The 19,855-nt window shown below is 45.7% G+C and overlaps 1 protein-coding gene across 1 annotated transcript in view; it reads left to right on the forward strand.

The window, feature by feature from the left end:
- CCSAP (centriole, cilia and spindle-associated protein) overlaps positions 1 to 10,480 on the forward strand; it is a 23,132-nt gene extending 12,652 nt beyond the window's left edge. The window contains exons 3-5 of the mRNA XM_012732662.1: positions 7 to 94; positions 6,520 to 6,785; positions 7,959 to 10,480. Of these exons, the coding sequence (XP_012588116.1) occupies positions 7 to 94; positions 6,520 to 6,785; positions 7,959 to 8,135 (531 nt within the window). The 3' untranslated portion in view covers positions 8,136 to 10,480. The remainder of the gene's footprint in view (positions 1 to 6; positions 95 to 6,519; positions 6,786 to 7,958) is intronic.
- Positions 10,481 to 19,855: the final 9,375 nt, after the last annotated feature.

A 19,855-nucleotide genomic window follows, 5' to 3' on the forward strand; every position in this document is an offset into this window, starting at 1 on the left:
CGGGAGGGGCCGGAACCGCGGGTGCTCGGGACCTCGGCGGAGGACAGCGCGGAGGCCGGTGACGCGGAAGAGGCGGAGGACGCGACCCCGCCAGGTACCGGGCCCGGGAGGGGGGCTGCGAGGGGCCGGCGGGGTCGGAGGACTGGATTTGCACTCGGCACCCGAATTGCGCAGCTCGGTTTTGCACCTCTCGGGCGGGCGCTTCCTCTCTTTTGTTTTTGTTCCTTTCACGAAGAAACGGCCTTTCTTGTCAAAATAAGGAGGGTGTCATCCCGCCTCATCCTCCCACCCTTTATTTCCTTAATTAGGTGCCTCTGGCTGGAGCCTGCAGTGACTCCATTGAATTACCTCTGGCGAAGGCCGGGTCTTCGCCCCGGGGGCTGTGGTTGCCATTGAACTCCCATCTATTCAATATTTATTTCCGAGCTCCCATTTTTCACAAAAGGAGCCCCGCTTTCATCAGATTCTCCACGGCTGACCTCAAGAGGTGGAGAACCACCGAGCTAAGCTTTCAGTCTTATGAATGAGGTCGTTGTTTTCTGTACTTACTCCCTGATCGCGCTGCGCTGTCCCTAAAGAATATTTTGCATGTGTTTACGAAGACTGTTGCGTAACTCCCGGCTGGTGGGAGAATCTTCCTTGCAAGTGACGGATTCTCTGCTTCTTGCCCACCCACTCATCCGAAAGCGCGCATCTGCAAACGAGCTGGAGCCACAACAGCCCCTGGGTGCTGTGCAAATGAGATTTCTACCAGGGCCTTCATATTTCCTGCCCAGGGCTGCAGAGTTGGCAGCTCTTAGCTTTCGAGGCCAGATGGATGGTGGCTTGTGCTAAGAGCCCGTTTGGACTCTTTTGACACAGTTTGGAGTAACCAGTGGTTCCTTCCTAACGAAGTTCATGTCATCTTAAAGAGATAAATAGCTAAAATTTGTTGAGTTTATTATAGATCCAATCACTGCTTTATTATTTTCTCATTCAACATTTAAAACGGTTCCAAGAGATAAGCTCTTAGTTTATTTTCGTTCTAGTAAATGAAATCTCATGACGATCAGTGACTGTTTTCTGCACTGTGTTAATTACTCAAACTCTCAGACTTTCATCCTAGTCACTCTGAGAGGCAGAGGACTTTACTGTACCAGCCAGGCTACTTTGCTCTTGTTTCTCCATCTTCAGCCACTTCTAGGACATCCCTGTGGCAGAGCTTCCATCCAGCCTCATGCTAATTGTGAATTCCCACAGATTCCTGAATATCTGGAAGCTACATCCTAGCTTCAGCCATCATTGCTGAAGACTCAGATACCAGAGGTGGTATTGGTAGGGGCACACCTCTTTCAGTTTACCCCTGCACTGGTCAACCAGGTAAATCAGGAGATACACTAAATGGGTCTGCTTTCTCCTGATTCTTCCCCTTCTCTGTGAAAGAGTTGTCAGTATTCCCACACCTATTAATACAATTGTGGACAGTACTGTAGGAAGATGGTGTCTGTGTTTGCCCGAGTTCGTGATTATTTTGGTTTCCTGGGAGATACTGAATCCTCCCTGTAGCTAAGCTTATTTTTTCTCGGCTAACATTTCCGGTTTAGGCACTAAGAAAGCCTGTTTCTGCCTCAAGACTTCCAGTAGTCCCATCCTTTGCTCCATTCCTTTCCGCCACAGGCCCTGTTGATTCCCATGTCTGTCACTAGTGAATCTCCTTGTTTTTAAGTGCATGGTTATATTACATATAGATATTAGAATCGCGAAAACTCTCTGGGTTTCTGTAAGACAAACATTTAGTTCTTGATTTTTTTTAAAAAGAGAAGTAATCCTTTATTTTATTGTTTCACAATTAAAACTGGCTAAGTTGGTTACTTTTTGGTGAACATTTTTATTTTAACTAAACCATGTATGCACATAGAATCAGAAATCTTATTATAAAGATAGAGCTGCTCTCCCACCTCCCACACAGTGTCTTCCTTCCGTGACCCCTTCCAATCCCTTTGTTTTCCTTAGGGTTTATATCTATGTATCCATGGAACATAGTTGGAGACTTCTGGATTGTTCTCAGTTTATTATTTTTTGCATTTTCTCTTGCCTTTAACTTTGCCTCTCTCCTAACTCAGACATGTGTCCCATCCTCAGACCCTCTTGATACAGACATCATAGAATTTGTCAGAATCATAATCAGTATCTATAAGGCCGGCCCCCGGAGAGGCTGCTCTCATCTGCCTGTAAAGTCTGCCATAATTCCCTTCTCTTTCACAACACAACTGACACATCAGGTTCACTGTCACTCTTAACATCAAGATCCCTCCCAGGGGCCCCGACCTACTTGCATCTGACCTGGATGCTGCTTTTGTGGTCTGCTGCCAGCTTACATCTGGGAGGGCCCTTGGCCCCCACCCCAGGGACTCTTGACTTCTCTCTTGGGTCCAAGCATCTATTGTGTGGCTCTCACGTCTTTCTTGGTTTCTGCCCCTCCTGGTAGAGGTTACCTTTTAGTATCCTGAGAAAGGATGTATGAGAGGTTAATTTTCTGAGAGCACACATGTCAAAAGATGGCGTATTCCACCTTCACCATGTTGTTGAGTTTGTTGCTGGGTATGGAATTCTGGGTTGGAAATAATTGTCTTTCAAAAATCAGAAGTCATTGCTGGATTGTGTTGTAACTCCTGTTGTTGCTGCTCTAGTCCCATGCTATTCTGATTCTTCATCCTCTGTACATAACAAAGGATGAGACACTTAGGGTTTCCCACCATGAAACTTTTAGGGTCTTCTCTTTATTCTTTGTCTTTTGAGATTTTTCCTTGATCAGGTTCTGTTGTTTTCCTCCAAATGTGCCTGGTGGTCCTTGTAGTTAAATTTACGTTTTGTATTTTGGGACATTCTCTTGAGTTCTTTTCTCATTTTGATTTTGTTTTTCTGTTTCCATCTTTCTGAACTCTGTATTTGGGAATAATGCTTCATGAAATTATCCTCTAGTCTTTCTGACCCCCAATATAATTTTTATCTGCCTTCTATTTGTCTGGGCAATAGCCTCAACCAACTATTCCTACTCTTCCATTACATTTTTCACTTGTGGAATCCTAGTTGTTGTTTTTATTATTAATATTAGAGCTCTTGAGTTGTTTTCTGGGCATTTCTTCTCTCCTCCCTGTCATCTTTTTAGTCCTGCTTTAGACAATAGTGTTCTGTGTTTAATGCACGCACATAATATCTTCTTTTATCTTACCGAGGATATCACTAGAAGTTTGCTTTCTTCTTCTGGGGTGTGTCTTCAGTGTAGTCTGTTTCCCTGCTTTGACTTCCTTTTGCCTGTAACCCTGTGTTTCATGTTAGACTTTTCTCAAATAGCTAATGATCCTCAGTGAGGTAGGGGTGCTTGTTAATTGTGGGATTCCTTCCCACCGCACCCACCATCCTTTGAAGAGTGCCTTGATGATCTCCAGTCCTCTTCTTCATATTCATGTTTTAAAAATAAATTTTATTTTTAAGCAAAATTATACAAATGCATGCTTCTTAAACATATGCATAAAATGAAAAAAGTAACCCTGACCTGCTCCCCACACTTCTCCACATCCTTCTTTTTTTTTCAGTTTTCCTGTCATCATTGACCACTCTCTTCCTATTTAAACTCAACTATTGGCTTTGAATTTTAAATTCATACTCACTTTCCAAGATTCTGGCTCTGCCGCCTCCAACCTCAGACACACACCAGCACCCATTTCAATATTAAGGTCAATATTAAGAACGGAATGCCCTCTGTCACGACTGTTTTTGTCTTTTTTTAAAAAAAATTATTTATTTATGCATACAGAACTGGGGTACAGGCCAGAGGTGCAGGGGCAGTGAGAGGGTTCACCAGAGACAGAGTGGGGAGCAGAACAGGCAGACTGATAAGTACACTGCTGAGGGGAGCAGCGGGCGGGTCAGGAGAGGTTTGCCACGCCATGTGGATCTCCTCTGGGGCAGGCGGGAATCAAACTCACGCGGAAGTAGCTTAAGCTTCTTAGTGCTGTGCTTTGACCCGCTGCACCACCAGGGAGGGCCCTCTTTTTTTTTTTTTTTTAATAAATAAAATAGACACAGCACAACTTACCCCTCTGGGCCATTTTTAATTATATAGCTCAATTGCATTAACTCCGTTCACATTTTTGTGTGACCATGTGGTATTTTTTGACCCTACAGAAATGTTTTTCTTGTTTGCTTTATCAAATTTTACTGGTACCCACAGTAAATAAAACAGTTTATGGCTAGAAATGTTTTGCAATAAAAACTGGGGATTTTTACAAGTTACTGTTGTTATGTTTAGCAGTAGTTGTAACTGGCAGTAGTACTGTAGTTACAGAATACAGTCTGTATAACTTCAGTCATGTAAATGCCTCAAGTTTTGCTTGATGACTTGGATGTGTAAATTCTTGTTAGTGTCCCCAATATGCTTGACAAGATTGTATACTCTGCAGTTGTTGGGTATGGTGTTCTATGTGTTCCCACTGGGTCAAATGTGCTAATTCTGTCATTCAAATACTCAAAAAAACCCAAAAACACTGTCGAATGACCCTTTCTGTGGTGACGGACACACACTGTTTGCACCATCCAGTGTGGTAACTGCCAGCCATGTGGTTACTGAGCACTTGAACTCTGGCTAGTGTGACTGAGGACTGAACACTCACTTGGATTTCACTTTATTTAATTCATATTTAGTCGGTTCATGACTTTTAGTGGACAGCACAGTCCTAAATCAAGATTGAATTTATTCTATCAGTTATTCTATTTATTCTGTCACTTACAGAGAAAAATGTTAAAATCTTCCAGAATTAGTGGTGAATGCTGTCTTTGAAAATATCTTTATTTTAAGCTTAATTCTTTAGAATATTTATTCTAGTCTGACACCTGATAATTCCATGAGCTCAAGTGTGATCCTCTTGCTGGTCCTTCCTTCTTGTCTCTCCTTGGGATCCTGGGCATCTTTTCACAGAACATTCACAGTTGTGTTTGAAAAATTATTTGTAGGAGTAATTTGAGCCCTGAGGTCTCCAGAGACTTTTTGTGTTGGGCGCCTGTGAACACCATTCATTTTTAACATCTGCCCTGTCAGTTGCCTGTGTTGGGGAGGGTCAGCCCAGTATTCCAGCATTACCAGAATCAGGGTCTCCCTTCCATTCATTCGGAAACCTATAGTGACCTGGCTTCTCCACCAAGGCACCCCTCCATCACCCCGAGATGCCTGGCTGCCAAATGTTAGTCTTTTCCTGTCCTCACTTCATCCTACCTACCTCTCTGTAGCATATTTCATTGTTACTCACTCTTTCCTTTTCTTAAGTTCTCCTCAGCTTCTCTCCTGACAAGTTTTGCTAATTTTCTAGCTCTTTGTGTCTCCCTCTTGAATCTCCTTCCTCTTCCTGTCTGCTGTTAAATTATGGTGTCCCGAGGGGCCTGCCTTTGTCCTGACCCACACCCCCGCTTCAGTCCCCACCTGCTTGCTCACAGTTTGAACCCAGATTGAGGGGCCATCTGCTGTCTGCTTGCTTGTTCCTGGACCATTTCACCCCCGAGGTGACTAGCATCCTTCCATCCTCTCAGAGGATGGCGTGACCATCCATGCCATTGGGGCCATGGGCTCCCCTTTGCCCGAGTGCCTGTGTTGTGTCCCACATCACTCACCTGTCAGCCTGGTGTTGCTGGGCTCTCTCACCTGGAGATGCCTCAGCACCTCCCCCACCATAGAGAGGTGCCCAGGTGAGTCTGAGCATATGCCAGGCTTGGTACACACTATTCTGGTTCCTTCACTGCTCTCCCCCTTCTAGCATTTCCAGATCACCACTGGACTCTACTATTTTCTCTTAGATGGCCTTTTGGCCCGTATCTCATTGATCTAACTCATGCTTCACATTTGTAGCGCAAGGTCTTGCTAAGAAGCCCTGTCATTTTCAGCTTAAAATCACACAGTGATTCTTCATTTTCAGGCTACAGCCAAAGCGTCTGAGTTTGGCCTGGACTGGGCCTTTCAGATTAAAGGCAGGCTATGGGCAAGCATGCTCCATGCATGGCATGTCCTGTGATCATGGAACATCAAAAAGAAATGGAATCCTGCAACTTGGGTTGAGTAACTTAAGAAACCACCTTTTGCAGCTGCTGCATGGTCAGCAGAAATGTAGATGTTTCCCAGAAGCAAGGTAGTAGGATGATCCAACGTACCTGGGGGTTTGTGGCCACGTTCGATAGGCCGTGGTGCACTTTTGGCTTTTAATATTTAATGGAGAATCTTAATCTCAGACCATGAGTGATAAGTCATTGCTTTTGAGTCGATTTAGTTCAGCTTTGGTGTATTTGTTTTTGAGTTTAAAGTGTAAAAGACTGAAAATTATTATGCTGATTTGTTTCTGATTTTTCCACTTTAAGTGAAACTTGGGAATTGAGCCATATGTGAAAATGTTGCTGATTTAATTAAGCATTGAAGATTTTTTTCACAGTCATTCAAATAATTACATGCAAAGCTGATTTTAAAGCACTATCATCTTGTTTTATCTCTTCTTTCAGAAGCACTGCCAGCTACAGATGTCAAAGAAAAACCTGAACAACAGATCAGGACAAAAGAGACTGAAAAGTTACGCAAGGGGACCGAACCCCAACAACAAAGTGCCTTATTTGCTAGAGGAGGCAGAAAAACAGTCAAAAGTCCTCAAAGGTCATCAACAAAAATAAAAGAAAAGCATCCATTTGCTCTTTATGGGTGGGGAGAAAAACAGACTAATACAGGAAGCCAAAAAACTCACAATGTCTGTGCTTCTGCCCCAGTGCATGAGGTGGGTGCGCCTGTCCCCTGCTCTCCTGCCAGGCGGGCCGCTGCGCTCTGTCCTTGGGGGTGCTCCGGGACAACGGTGGCTCTTAGGGGAGGGCATGGTGGGTCCAAGAAAGCCCTAAACTGGGCATCTGGTCAGCAGACGGGAGACTGCTTGTTGGCTGCTTGGGGGTCAGGGCTTGGCCGGGAGTCAGCTGGTACCTGCAGGGCTGATTGACACCCAGCCAGGTGAAGCAGTGGCTGGGGCCAGGGGTCTCCAGTTCTTGGGAGTGGGGGCAGGAGAGGGTGGCATGGCCAGGACTGAGCTGCCATCTGCATTTGCCAGGACCATTTCCTTGACTCCTTTGTTACTGCTTCCCCCTTTGCTTTGCCTGGAGGTCTCGCGTCTTCTACTGTCTTCCTTTTGCTGAATGATTATGTTTCCCCTGCTCATGCACCCCCATGTCTTTCATCCCCAGCACCTCTATCTCTCCTCTGACTTTGCCCTGGCTTGTCCCTGCATGACATGCCGAGAATATGTCAGATGAGACAGTCCTCATGTGTTGAACCACAAACCAATTATGCACATTGGTGTTAATATTAATACTGTGGACCAAGGCAAAGAAGCAGAGGGAGAAAGTGCAAATTGTTTGAATCTGACTGAATACCATAATCACATTCTACTGAGCAGGCTTCTGTACCCTTAGCAGATGGTGTTATTTGGAAAGATAGTTGAGACAACAAAGCTGTGGTTTAATAGCAGACCCCTGGCGACTCCATGGGATTGAGTTTCATAGGGTTTATCTGTAGTAAGAAACATTTTAGGTGGTAAATCCCCTTGAGATTTGTGTGTGTGTGTGTTTTGCTGAAAACATCTGTTTTGTACTTGATGGGTTATTTGCCCATGCTCAGTGCTAAGTGTTTCCAGTAATTTTCCAGTGCCAGTTTCTGAAGGAACATGCACATCAGTGACATGCCACTTAGACCTACAGCTTGGGCATGTTTTCTGTTGCATTGTTGTTTTGTCACTTGCCATGGGTGAACCACAGAACCCAGGGAGAAGCTGTCCCCATAGAAGAATTGACAAGACTGGGTGTCCTTCTGCTCGGCTTCAGGTGACCTGCAGGTGAACATTCTTGATTATTTTGTTTGATAGTCATTTGAGTCATTACGTTGTAATTTTTCAACTCTCTTTAAGATTCACGAATCAGCATTACGGGCCAAGAACAGAAGACAGGTAGAAAAAAGGAGACTGGTAACCCACAGGCAGCGTGCCCACTCTGTGGATGTGGAGAAGAACAGAAAGGCAAAGGCTTCCTCTTCAGAGAACCCGTGGATGACTGAGTACATGAGATGCTACTCAGCAAGAGCTTAGAGGAAGAAGCGGTTGCTTGGACAGCTTTTTTTTAAGAAAGTATAAATGAAAGGGAAACAAAACCATCAAAAGAAACTGGACACAGGCTAAGAAACCAGCTGATGAGCCAAGGTTTTTCTTAGGGAATTTGCAGAAGATTGCTCTATTTTGATGAATCCTGGTCACCTACCTCAGCAGTAGGGCGACGGTTGAAGCCATAGACATTTGGATATTTATGAAGATAATTCCCTAAATCTTTGATAATCTTACAAAGGATTTTGTTTTAAAGCATCTTAATCTTTTAAGATACTGACACCAAATGCCTTTAAATGGCTAGAGATGCTTGACTTTCAGTATTCTTTTCTTAAGTTCAGGCGGAGCCCGTTCTCATCCTGTTCTGAAAACCTCTTCAGCGTCCATCCCAGAAGCTCCTTCCCCCTTGCAACATAAGACTCTTTTTCTCATGTTTAGTTTTCTTTGTGGAAGAATATCAAGTCAAAAGTGAGTTTTACACCAATATTTTATGTGTAGTGAAACTAGAACTTTGGTAGTCCTTGAAAAACTAAGTTGTTTTTCAGTTCAGCACTTCATTTCAACTGTGAATTTAAGAATTATTTGTGCTGGGTGAGGGTTATCGTCTCTCTTGAAATGATCATCTGGGCACTTATCACTTAATAGTTCCATAGTTCCAATGCATTCCAGTAGCTGAAGTGCTAGTGCAGTGTGTCAGACAGTCCTGATGTTTTTTTGGAGTTCAGTACGGCCACTTTCTATTACAAGATTGTCTTTAGAACCCAGTGGACTGGTCGCTAGGTTGTAGCCTTTGGGTGAGTATGTCTGGTGGCCTTCTGCCTCTCCTGACCTGACTAAATTTCATTTAATAAATTGAGATTGTCTTGCTCATTGCGGGGTAGGAGGCAAATATTAAGGTACCCATTAGAGATGTAACTCCACTTTCTTCAGCACTCACTAATTACAAAGCCCGATGACGTACATTCGTCAGATTTCTGGTGGAAATCTGGCACTCCCGGACTCCTAGCCAGGAGGTCTTTATTGAACTTAGTGTAAGAGAATGATGGTTTGTGTGCAGACACAAATGGTTAAGTGTGCAAATGGCATGCTCTCTCCCTCTTCAGTGGACTTGCTTTAGGGGTAGAGAGTGGCTTTAAAAATCACTGGTTTCCTAAAGAACAAAAACTGGTATCTGCGGGATGCATGAGTGAGCCTTTCTTTGTAAAAGAGGCACTTTGCCAGTTTAGCACCTGGAGACATGTGAATGAGAATTTGGTGTTGGGTCTGAGGATGAACACTTCCTTGATATTTGTATTCTGGGTCATTGAAGTATTATGGTCTGTTTTTAGAACACAGATTGTTTTATTCCACATAAAATCTTCATATAGTATCATACAACTGCTTTAAACTATGTAAACTCATCCTGAAGAAATGAGCTTTTAAAAAGGAACTTTTTAAAAACCTGCATTGCTTTGAGGTGAACTGAGCTGTCCTGATCTCTGAAATGTATATTCAATAAGGGGAAGTTCTATAACTTGTCCAAAGTAACCTTGCTAGGGATCTGATGAATTTCATTGTTAGTAAATGCCTTAAACATTGCAGGTATCTAAAGGTCAAATTAATGTGGCCATTGTGATGGTGTCATTGACTACTGTGAAAATTGTTCCTTGCAAAACACTTCTCACATATGAAGATTTAGCCATCAGTTCAGGTGTTCATGTTGCAGCTGACAATCTTAGGGAAGACAGCCTTGGGGGGGGTAGTGTTGGCCCCCGCTGATGGACTGCCTTAGAAACTCAGTTTCCTCCAGACTCTGCACAAGCCAGACTCTCTCCTTTCAAAAACATTTCACATTTAATGCGCTTACTGCTGAAAACTCGAAAGGAGATCAAATCTAGAAGGCAATATTGGCCATTCCTCCCGCCCTTTTAGTAGTTGACAAATAAGATTTTTAAAGTGCTTTTACTGTGCATGAATAATGAATAAATACATTGTGAGCCCTCTCCTATGACCCAGTCTATTTGGTTAGGGTTTCTTATTTTTTAGGGGTGAAAATAACCTTTTGAGCCTATACAGTTTTTAAATTTGTAAGAATTTGATGGTCCTACTCTTTCTCATTTTAGAAATGAATGTGTTTGTAATAATGTTACTAATTCTTGGACAACTTGCAAGACAGTGAGAGAGTTTAAAATTACCTTCAGTGTCGAAAAGTTTGAAACCTCCAGACTTTGGTGATTATTTAAAATATAGAATAAAATCATTGCTATATCAGAGTCTCTTTTTAAAATTTTTGGTTTTAAATTCTTAATTAAAACAATTTGCTGCAAACATGCTGTTTTCTTTGTCACTTTTATTAAAACCCAGGTTATTGAGTAACATCTAGGATTCTGTTGGACCAAGGTGAATGGGAAGTAAATATGAATTTTCCTTTCTTTTAAAACTCTTATAGGAGGCATCAAAATTCTTGGAGTAAAAAGTCAGAAAAAAATACTTGGAGTTCTCCCTAAAATTTTTCAGTGCACATAGGTATATATGTGTGTGCTTGTTTTACGTTAACTAAAGGTATAAAAATGTAGGCTATTTGTATTGCCTGTGCTGTAGCAGGTGTGTATTTGTTCCACTTCAAAGTTAATAGCTTTGTCATTGTCTTTTAGAAAATACAGACTGCTAGTAATTTGATAGGCGTACACACCGGATCACCCAACTCAGCCAGCTAAACTATGTGAAAGCAAGGTGGTTGTTGAAAATTTTAACAGAATTCCAAAACAGAATTCTGCATAATTTGCAGGTTTAACCAAACCTAGCTAGGGTCCTTTCCTTTAAATTGATAATGCTGTGCTGGGCAAAAACATTTATAAATGGAGCATCTGGTACTTGACTTTTAAAATGGAATACTGTAGTGTTTGGTACTTATTGGCAAAGAGGGCAAAAGGCAAATATGTTAGAAGTAAAGACATTTTTTCTTGTTAATGGGTTCAGTAGAAAATAATTCAGTGTATAGTTGTATATATATATATATATTTTTAAAGATTTATTTTTATTGTGCATACAGAACTGGGGTACAGGCCAGAGGCTCAGGGGCGGTGAGAGGCTTCATCAGAGACAGAGTGGGAACAGAACAGGCAGATCAACGAAGTACACTGCTGAGGGGAGCAGCGGGCGGGTCAGGAGAGGTCTGCCACGCCATGTGGGTCACCTCCGGGGCAGGCGGGAATCGAACTCATGTGGAAGTGGCTTCAGATTCTCAGTAATGTGCTTTAACCCGCTGCGCCACCAGGGAGGGCCTATTTTTAAGATTTATTTATTCATGCAGAACAGGGGTACAAGCCAGTGGTGCAGTGGAGGTGAGAGGCTTCACCAGAGACAGTGGGGAGCAGAACAGGCAGATCGACTAAGCACAGTGCTGAGGGGAGCAGCGGGCGGGTCAGGAGAGGTCTGCTGCACCATGTGGGTCACCTCCAAGGTGGGGATCAAACTCATGCTGAAGTGGCTTTAGCTTCTTAGTGCTGCGCTTTAACCCGCTGTTATAGTTATAGGAGGGTCGTTATAGTTTTATATTTTACTGAACTAGATTAAAACATGGGACTAATATTTTTGTAGCCTGATTCTATAGCTTCTTGGTATCAAATGGCTAATGTCTGACTATAAGATGCCTACTATAATTTTGTGATCATTTAAATAGTTGAAAAGTCATCTTTAAAAAATGTAGCCTGGTCATTTCAGAATATCTGCATTTTAAGATTGGATATTTGCACAATGAGATAAATAAGGAGTTATGCATTGTAAGTTTATGCTTAAAGCCAAATTCTATGCAAAGAGCTCTGTCTAGATTTTTGACCCAGATTTTCTCCATTCAAGCCTGCTAATATTAGATGGGGAAAAAGTTGTTCCTTTCATATTTATTTCCATTTTGAAATTCAGGACACCTGAATGAAGACATCAAAGCCTCTTTTTGGAATTTTTTTTTTTTTTGTTATAATTAGCAAAACTACTTAAGAACAGTCTCCCGGTGCTGAAATTTATTTTGAGAACTGCACATTCTTTCACATTCTGAAGGAACAAAGGGCACTTATAATCACCAAGCTCCTGCAGTGGGAATTTTGGGTTGTATTTTCTAAGCACTATGTATTGCTTTTAGGTTATATTTAATATTGCAAATGTGAATAAAGTTAGTATACATGCTGAAACTACTAATTTTGTGGGAAATAACTCAGATTAATACATCAGTGGCTGTAGAATATTTATGATCAAACTGACTCCAAGTGATTTCTCACTAGATAAATGTTTAAATGATATATTAAATACACCCAGAAAAGCTACTTTATATATACATTTGAGTTGAACTAAACATGTTTTCTGTTATTTCCCTTCATATCTTCTCTTATATTGAAAATTATAAAAGTAACAGTGCATGTTTGGAATAATTTAAAAAGAGGTAAAAGGGAATGAGCCCTTCAATACCATATTCCTACTAAAATTCTAAACCCCTTCTTTTTTATTAAGAATTTTTTAACATCTTTTTTCATTTTTGTACAGTGCATGCTTTTTTCTCTCTGTGTGGTCCCCATGCAGTTCCCACCGCCACTTACCCGTGTACCATCACCTAGTTCCCTGTGCTCTTCCCACCCATTTCTATCCTGCTAAACCCTTCTTATTTTTTTTTAAGATTTATTTATTTGTGCATACAGAACTGGGGTGCAGGCCAGAGATGCAGGGAAGTGAGAGGCTTCACCAGAGACAGAGTGGGGAGCAGAACAGGCAGATCCATGAAGTACACTGCTGAGGGGAGCAGCGGGAGGGTCAGGAGAGGTCTGCCGTGCCATGTGGGTCACCTCCGGGCCGGGGACCGAACTTGTGTTGCAGTGGTTGCAGATAGCTTCATAGTGCTGTGCTTAACCCCTAATGCCAGCAGGGAGGGCCCTATCTTGAAGGCAATCAGAGTGAAGTTTGATCTATAAACTTGCAGACACTTTTTCTAACATATACTGTGAAGCCATACAAACATTTCCCCCCCACAAATAGGAAACAACGCTATACACATTCTATATATATATTTTTCACTTTGTATCTTAGGGAAGTTTCGGGTTCCAGGTAGGGAGCCCAGGTGAGTGTCACACACCCTCCTCTAGCTCTCCCCAAATGTAGCTGTGGCACCAGAGGGTGCGTGCCATGGCTGAATGCTGGGGGGTGAACAGCCACACAGGCTGGGGTCTAGGGACAGCTGGAGGGGGGAGTTTTTCATGGTGTTCTCCCTCTGGATTCTCCCAACAAATGCAACACAGCCCAGAGGCAACCTGCGCCCGGCAGCGTCCCTATCTGGAGGAGCTGGGATGGAGAACAGAAAAGGAGACGCTGAAGCTCACAGAGTGGGGAGATGTACCCTGGCCCCCACTCTTTCCTTCATCTGTCCTGCTGGCACCCCGATAATCCTCTGGCTGCCTGTGGGCGCCTGCAGGAGCTAACATGGGTGGAGGGCTCTTCTCTCCTATGCCGCCTTGGCCCAACGGTGAGGCCCAGTCTGTGTGTTTTTCCTCCTGTCTGACATGGCTCAGTTACAGAAGCGGCCAGTCGCACTGGAGGCTGCAAGCACTAGAAGTCTGGGCTCCTTAGCAGGAAGTTTATAGTAATGTGTGTTCCAGAAAAGGCCTGCAACAGCGGCCCTCATGGCTCCCGTTCCTCTGAGGGCGCAGGCCCCACAGCTGAGCAGCATCAGCTTGGACTGCGCATGGCAGCCAGGTCTGATGACCACCCCCGACACTGCCACGCTTGGGTTCAGGAAAGAAACAGCCCACAGTCCTGGAGAGCCGTGGTCTGGTGTGCACCGGGCCTCCAAGTGGCAGCTACAGCCCACGCACTGCTCGGCTCCCGCCAGAGAAGACGCAGCAGGCTGATCGCGCAGCAAGGTTCGGCAAGGTTTGGCTGTTGAATCCTCAGCTGGTTTTGGAAACAGCATCAACACGCCTGAGCACCCACGGACACCACTTAGGCACAAGCTCCAGCTGCACCAGTGAAGTCCTGGGGAAAAGGTGATTTGGAAAATGGGCCAATCAGCTTGGAAAGGCGGCGCCCTGAGGGGTCATAGCAAGGTGGTTTCAAGGAGACTGGGAGTCCGTCTGGGAAGGTCGGTCAGTTCCAGATTAGCAGCCTGGGAAGGCTTCTGTGACTCAGGAAGGGTTGACACACCTTAGGAGGTGCTTCAGGTGGAGACAGACCACTTTCGGGAGAGATGCAGCTGCACGGACCCCTGATGCCACAGGTTAGTTGCAGCCAGTCACCCCAGTCCTTCTTTCTAGTGAGCTGTGGTTCCAGGCTCCCGTGAGTAGCTTTGGGTTTGGGCGACTGGCCACTGGCCACTACAGGGCTGGACAGTGGTCACGTGTGGCCTAAGGTACGCCTTCCTTACCCCGGTCTCCCTCTGTAATGAGCCCCGTGGTAGCAGCTGGGGCCTGTGTGGTGATTTGCGATTGTGAGTGCAGGGGTGAGAACACCACAAGCCATGAGGGGTCCCCTCTGCTGCCCGATTTCAGGTCTCACATCAGTGCCAATCTTCTAGATTTATGGGTGAAAAACTAAAAAAGGACACAGCCTTTTAAAAAAGCTGGGTCTCTGTCTCACTTGTTAGGGTCTCTGAGTCTGATGCCCCTCTTCTGGCAAATACATTGCAACTGCTTTGTGACTGTCTGTTAAGCTCCACGCTAAGGTGCCCACCCTGTACTAGCAGTAAAACTTTAGTATGAGTCTATTCATCTAACAATACAGCTGCTTGATGAGTGCCTGAAGCTCACCCAGTTTTTTTTTTTTTTAAAGATTTTATTTATGCAAGAACTGGGGCACAGGCCAGAGGCGTGGGGGTGGTGAGGTATGAGAGGACTCACCAGAGACAGAGTGGGGAGCAGAGCAAGTGGACTTACTGAAACACACTGCTGAGGGGAGCAGTGGGGGACACAGGAGAGGTCTGCTGTGCCATGTGGGTCAGCTCCCTGGCCGGGGATCGAACTCGTGCTGCAGTGACTTCTGATAGCCTCACGGTGCTGCACTTTAACCCCCTGCGCCATCAGGGAGGCCCCAGCTCACCGAGTCTTTTCAGAGGGACCGGGACTGAAGTCCCTGCCCAGGGGCTGCTGTTCCCGGATGCTGGGACCTGGGACTCCAGGGACATGCTCTGCAGTTTGTGGCCTGAAAGGACACCTTCTTCATGATTATGTAGTACTTATGGCAGAAGATTAAGTTTAAGAAAGACAAAACATAAGCCTTCATTGAGAAGGAGGTTGCAGACTTAAGTTCAGGTCTCCTGCTCTGCTTGGAGTGTAAGATGGCACAAGCTCTCTGTAGGGCAGTTTGGCGTTATGGCTCATGGGATCACCTCCTGGGCAAGGCTCAATGCGAAATGGTTTATAAACATACATTTACATCTTAAATACTATTTTTATATTATATACTTATAGCATTGTAAGTAAATAAAACTATAAATAAACCTCTTGTGCCAGCAGAGAGGCCCCAGGCTAGAGCTTAAACTCAAATCTATTCCTTGGGGTTGGAAAGAGGAGGAGTATGGTGGAATCATTTGAAAGTTACAGATCCTGTAAAAACAATCCTGAATAATGAAATTTTCCTGCTACGCGCTTATTCAGGACTAAGTTAAACAGAGATGGGAAGCGGCAGAGCTGGGCCCGCAGCTTACTGGCCTACAGGGTGGCATGTGGCTGCGGGACTCAGGTGTCCCCGGCAACAGTGCAAACTGGCGAGGAGACACTTTTCCCTCCAAACAACTTCAGTGCCGACAGCTTTGGACACTGAGGACAAGCGATTGTGACAGCGTCTGAAAACCACTCAGCATGTGTTTCCATTTATGACTTAGAATACTTTCCATCTACTAAAGTCAGGGACGAAAAAGCCAGTGGGTCAAGCTGCAGCACTGTGAAGCTATCTGCTGCCACTGCAGGTCAGCTCCTTTCCGGCCAGGGGGTGACCCACAGGACACAGCAGACCGCTCCTGACCTGCTTGCTGCTGCCCTCAGCTGTGTATCTCAGGAGATCCCCTGTTCTGCTCCCTGTCTCTGGTGAGTCCTCTCACCCCCTCACCTCTGGCCTGTACCTTAGTTCTTGTAGGCATCAATAAATAAGTCTTAAAAAAAAAAAAAAAACCCAGAGGTCAGTGGTCAAAGTGGCAATGTTTTTCTCCTTTAAATCAGAACATGCTTCTACTGGGATGAGATCTACTTATTCCTACTTCTAACAATTCAGCTCAAAAGGCATTTTAAAAATAGAAAACACTCACCAGGGTAAAACTTGCTTACTTCTTAAAATGCAGTGTTTGAAAACTGCATACAATTTGAGGGACAAAGAGAATGCAGTCAACAGACACCCCAGGATTTCTCTCAACTGTACAGCAGTGCCTGTGGGGGGCTGCCGGGCCAGGGGTACATTCCTGAGGGGCTGGCCCCCAGCCTCTGTCTCTTGCACCCCAGTTGTGAGACAGGCTGACATCACTATGTACCATGGTGAATGTTGTCTTGAAGTTTAAATCGGATGTTAAATGGAAGAATACTTTTAAGTTGTAAAAAGTGCTAGCCCCCTTCCAAGTTTTATTATAGAGATTTCAGTTGATAATATTAAACATGAGGAACGTGTTACAATGAAAATTCTCCAGCAATTTCTCCAATAAGCTCTTTTTAAAAACAGAATCGTCAGATAGGCCTTAAATACTGTCCTGTGATCAGGGCTGCAGTAAGCTTGCCCCACCTGGTCAGGAACACCCCATAATTGAGTTTCTCTAAGAGCAAAAGTGAAATTCTCATGGCCCCCACAGGGCTACAGTTTGCACAATCAGGTAAAAATGTACAAACAACCAAAATTGAACACGAACTTCGAAAGTAGCAGACAACATCATTTAATCTAAGAGTAGGAAAACTATTCCTCACCATTCCTCTGTGACTCCTGTGAATAGGTGACAGGTACTAGGTTTTTAAGGCCTAATTATAGACCCCGCTTCTGCTCCCACACAGCCGCCTGCTGTAACTGTGTGTCATCAAGAGAGCGGGGACTGGGCAAGTTTCGCCCACAGCACGTCCAGGCCTGAGAAGAGGTTTGTTGACAATGACATCCTCAGTTGCTCCTGATGGCCCTCAAGCCCACAGCTCTGCTCTTACAGCAAATGATCCCCAGAGAGAGAACTTAGGGACCAAGAGGCCAACGAAGAGTGCCCAGAGTGCCCCCAAATACTCCAATAATTCAACCAGGCCTGTAGCCTAAATGAAAAGCTCCGAGCCCTTTAATGTCAGCTAAGGTGAGTGGGTAACTGTACACTTGCGCGAATAACTCAAAAGGAAGCAGGATGTTGTAGGAGTTATTTGAGACAGCTTTATTGTACTTCTGATAGAAGACAGATTTGGACTGAAATTCTGGGGTGACTTAGGAGCTTCATGGGTTTGGATGTACAAAAGTGTCTGTAGGTTGGGGAAGTCGTTTACATGCCTTCCCTGCCCCCTCCTTCTGGGACCTGGTGGTGCAGGCCTTGTCTCTCAGTGTCGGCCCCTAAGTTCCGGAGGCCTCCTTGATGCCTTTCATTCTGTTTTCCGTTTTCTTTGACGGCATCATTTCCAAAGCTCTGTCTTGGAGCTCACCAACTTTTTCTCCTGCTTGGTCCAGGCTGCTTCCTATTGACTCCTTTTCTTCACTCATTATGACTTTCAGTCCAAAACGTCTTATACTTTCTCTTTTGAGCTTCTCATTTTGTTCCTGTGCAGCTTTCCCGATCTTGTTTCTTTGTCTTCTCCTGCAGTTCCTTGAGCACAGAACAATGTTTTACAATTCTTGGTGAGGCAGTTCATCTCTCCGTGTATTTGGGGCCAGGGCCTGGGTATTTACTGTGCTCCTTTGACACTGTCATCTCCCTGGTTGTGATACCTGTGGCCTTGCACCAGTGTCTGTGCATATGAACAGGGATCCCTCTGTCCCTGTTCATGGCCTGACTTTGGAGGGACAAACCCTTCACCTGTGGGTGAGGGCAGGCTGGTGGTGCAGACTGCCAAGTCCAGGTCTGGGGTAGGGGAGACGCGCTGTTCTGTTAGGCCACTGAGTTCTACGGTGTTGACTGTGTGGCCTTTGGCAAATGCCTACAGGAGTCTGTGGTGGCTGTAAGGGCCTCAGCGGCACCAACTGGTCAAGGGGGCACCACAGCAGGAGACCCTTGGCTGTGGGGCAGCGGCGGGTGCCTTCGCCGTGGCAGGGGCCCACACAGACACACATGTGGAGTGCGAGCCGGGGCCAGGACGGAGGCCAGAGCTGAGTGTGGACCCATGAACCTTTGTGGGGGGCTCTAGTGTCGTGTGCCCTTCTAGCTACACTGTCTCCCTAGGGGCATACTGGGACAGAGGCGTGCAGGTGCTCTGTGGGGCTAGCTGCAAATGATCCCAGATGCAGGCCAGTGATGGAAATAAGGCTAAATCTGTTCTTACTGGCAGCCAGAGCTTGGGTGATGGTGTGCTAGGACCGGCTGAGGAGGAGTCAGGCTGGAGACCTGCCAGTGCAGAGCCGGAGGGGTGAGCCACAGTCTGTACGTGCCATGGGGTCGGCCTTGAGGTGGAGGTTGGCCTCTTGTGCTTATGTGCCTGCAAGGGCTGGTTGGGCTGCCTGCAGATCCCAGGTTCTAGAGGGGGAACAGAAGGCAGTCAGGCAGCTGGGCCCGTTAATGGGGATACCTGCGGGGCGAAATCCACAGGGGACCTGTGGCTGGTGTGCAGGCACTGGGGTTCCCATTGGTGGAAGAAGTGGGGCTTCTCTACAGCGGCTGGAAGGTCTGGCTGCACCTCCTGCAGGCCGAGTCGGGCGCCCCTGCCTGGCCTCCTTGTTGCTGGTCCTTTATACACTGAAGTGCATCCTGTGTGGTGCTGGAGAGGCTGGGGGAGCGGGGGGCTCATGAGCTCTCCCTTCCCTAGCTGAGTTTTCCCTCTAGTACTGAGCAATGCCACCTGGGGGGGGTCGGGGGTGCAGGCAAGTGGAATCATTTCCAGGGCTCTTGTTCCTCTGTGCTGCCAGTTTCTTGAGTGGCTGCCTGAGCCCTGCCGCAGCCTGTCTGGCCATGAATACATGTCTGTTGATCTTTGTGAGAGGGAAAGGGTGGAGGCTGGGGGTGATGCTGGGTGACATCACCTAAAAAGAAGGCTCTAGGAGTTAGGAAACTTGCTCCTAGGACAGAGAGGATTTAATAGAATCCTGTTCCCTTTTGAAGCTTTTGTACAAAGGGATCTTGCAGTGAACAGCTGGATACCCAGGTACTTTAGAGAGGCGTGGGGACACGCCTGACTCTGATCATCGGCTCTTCCCAAGCTCACTGGAGCCTCCGAGGGTGCTAGGAGCAGGCACACAGAAGGCTGCCCTGGCCTGGGCTGCCTTAGCGGCGTGCAGGGGACATGTGAGGGCTGAGTGGAGACCAAGGTGACCCACACTGAAAACGTTAAGACAGAGCCTGATGGGGCAGAGTGTCTGCATCTTCTGGGGTGGGAGGTTAGAGAAGCTCCAGACAGAGGTTTACGCAGCTCCTTATGGAACGACAGACCTGGAGAGTCAGCGGGAGGCCTCGGGGTGACAGGTGAGGGAGGCACAGCCTGTGTGGTGATGTGGTGGCTGGGGGTGTCCAGAGAAATGCACGGGTGTTTTAAAGCCTCATTTCCCCCGGGGGAAATGGTCAGAGTATGAGGGCATGGCATTTATGGCCACACAAGCCAACA

This window comes from Condylura cristata, unplaced genomic scaffold (genome assembly GCF_000260355.1).
Source record: "Condylura cristata isolate star-nosed mole 26May11 unplaced genomic scaffold, ConCri1.0 scaffold00035, whole genome shotgun sequence".
Lineage (NCBI taxonomy): Eukaryota > Metazoa > Chordata > Mammalia > Eulipotyphla > Talpidae > Condylura > Condylura cristata.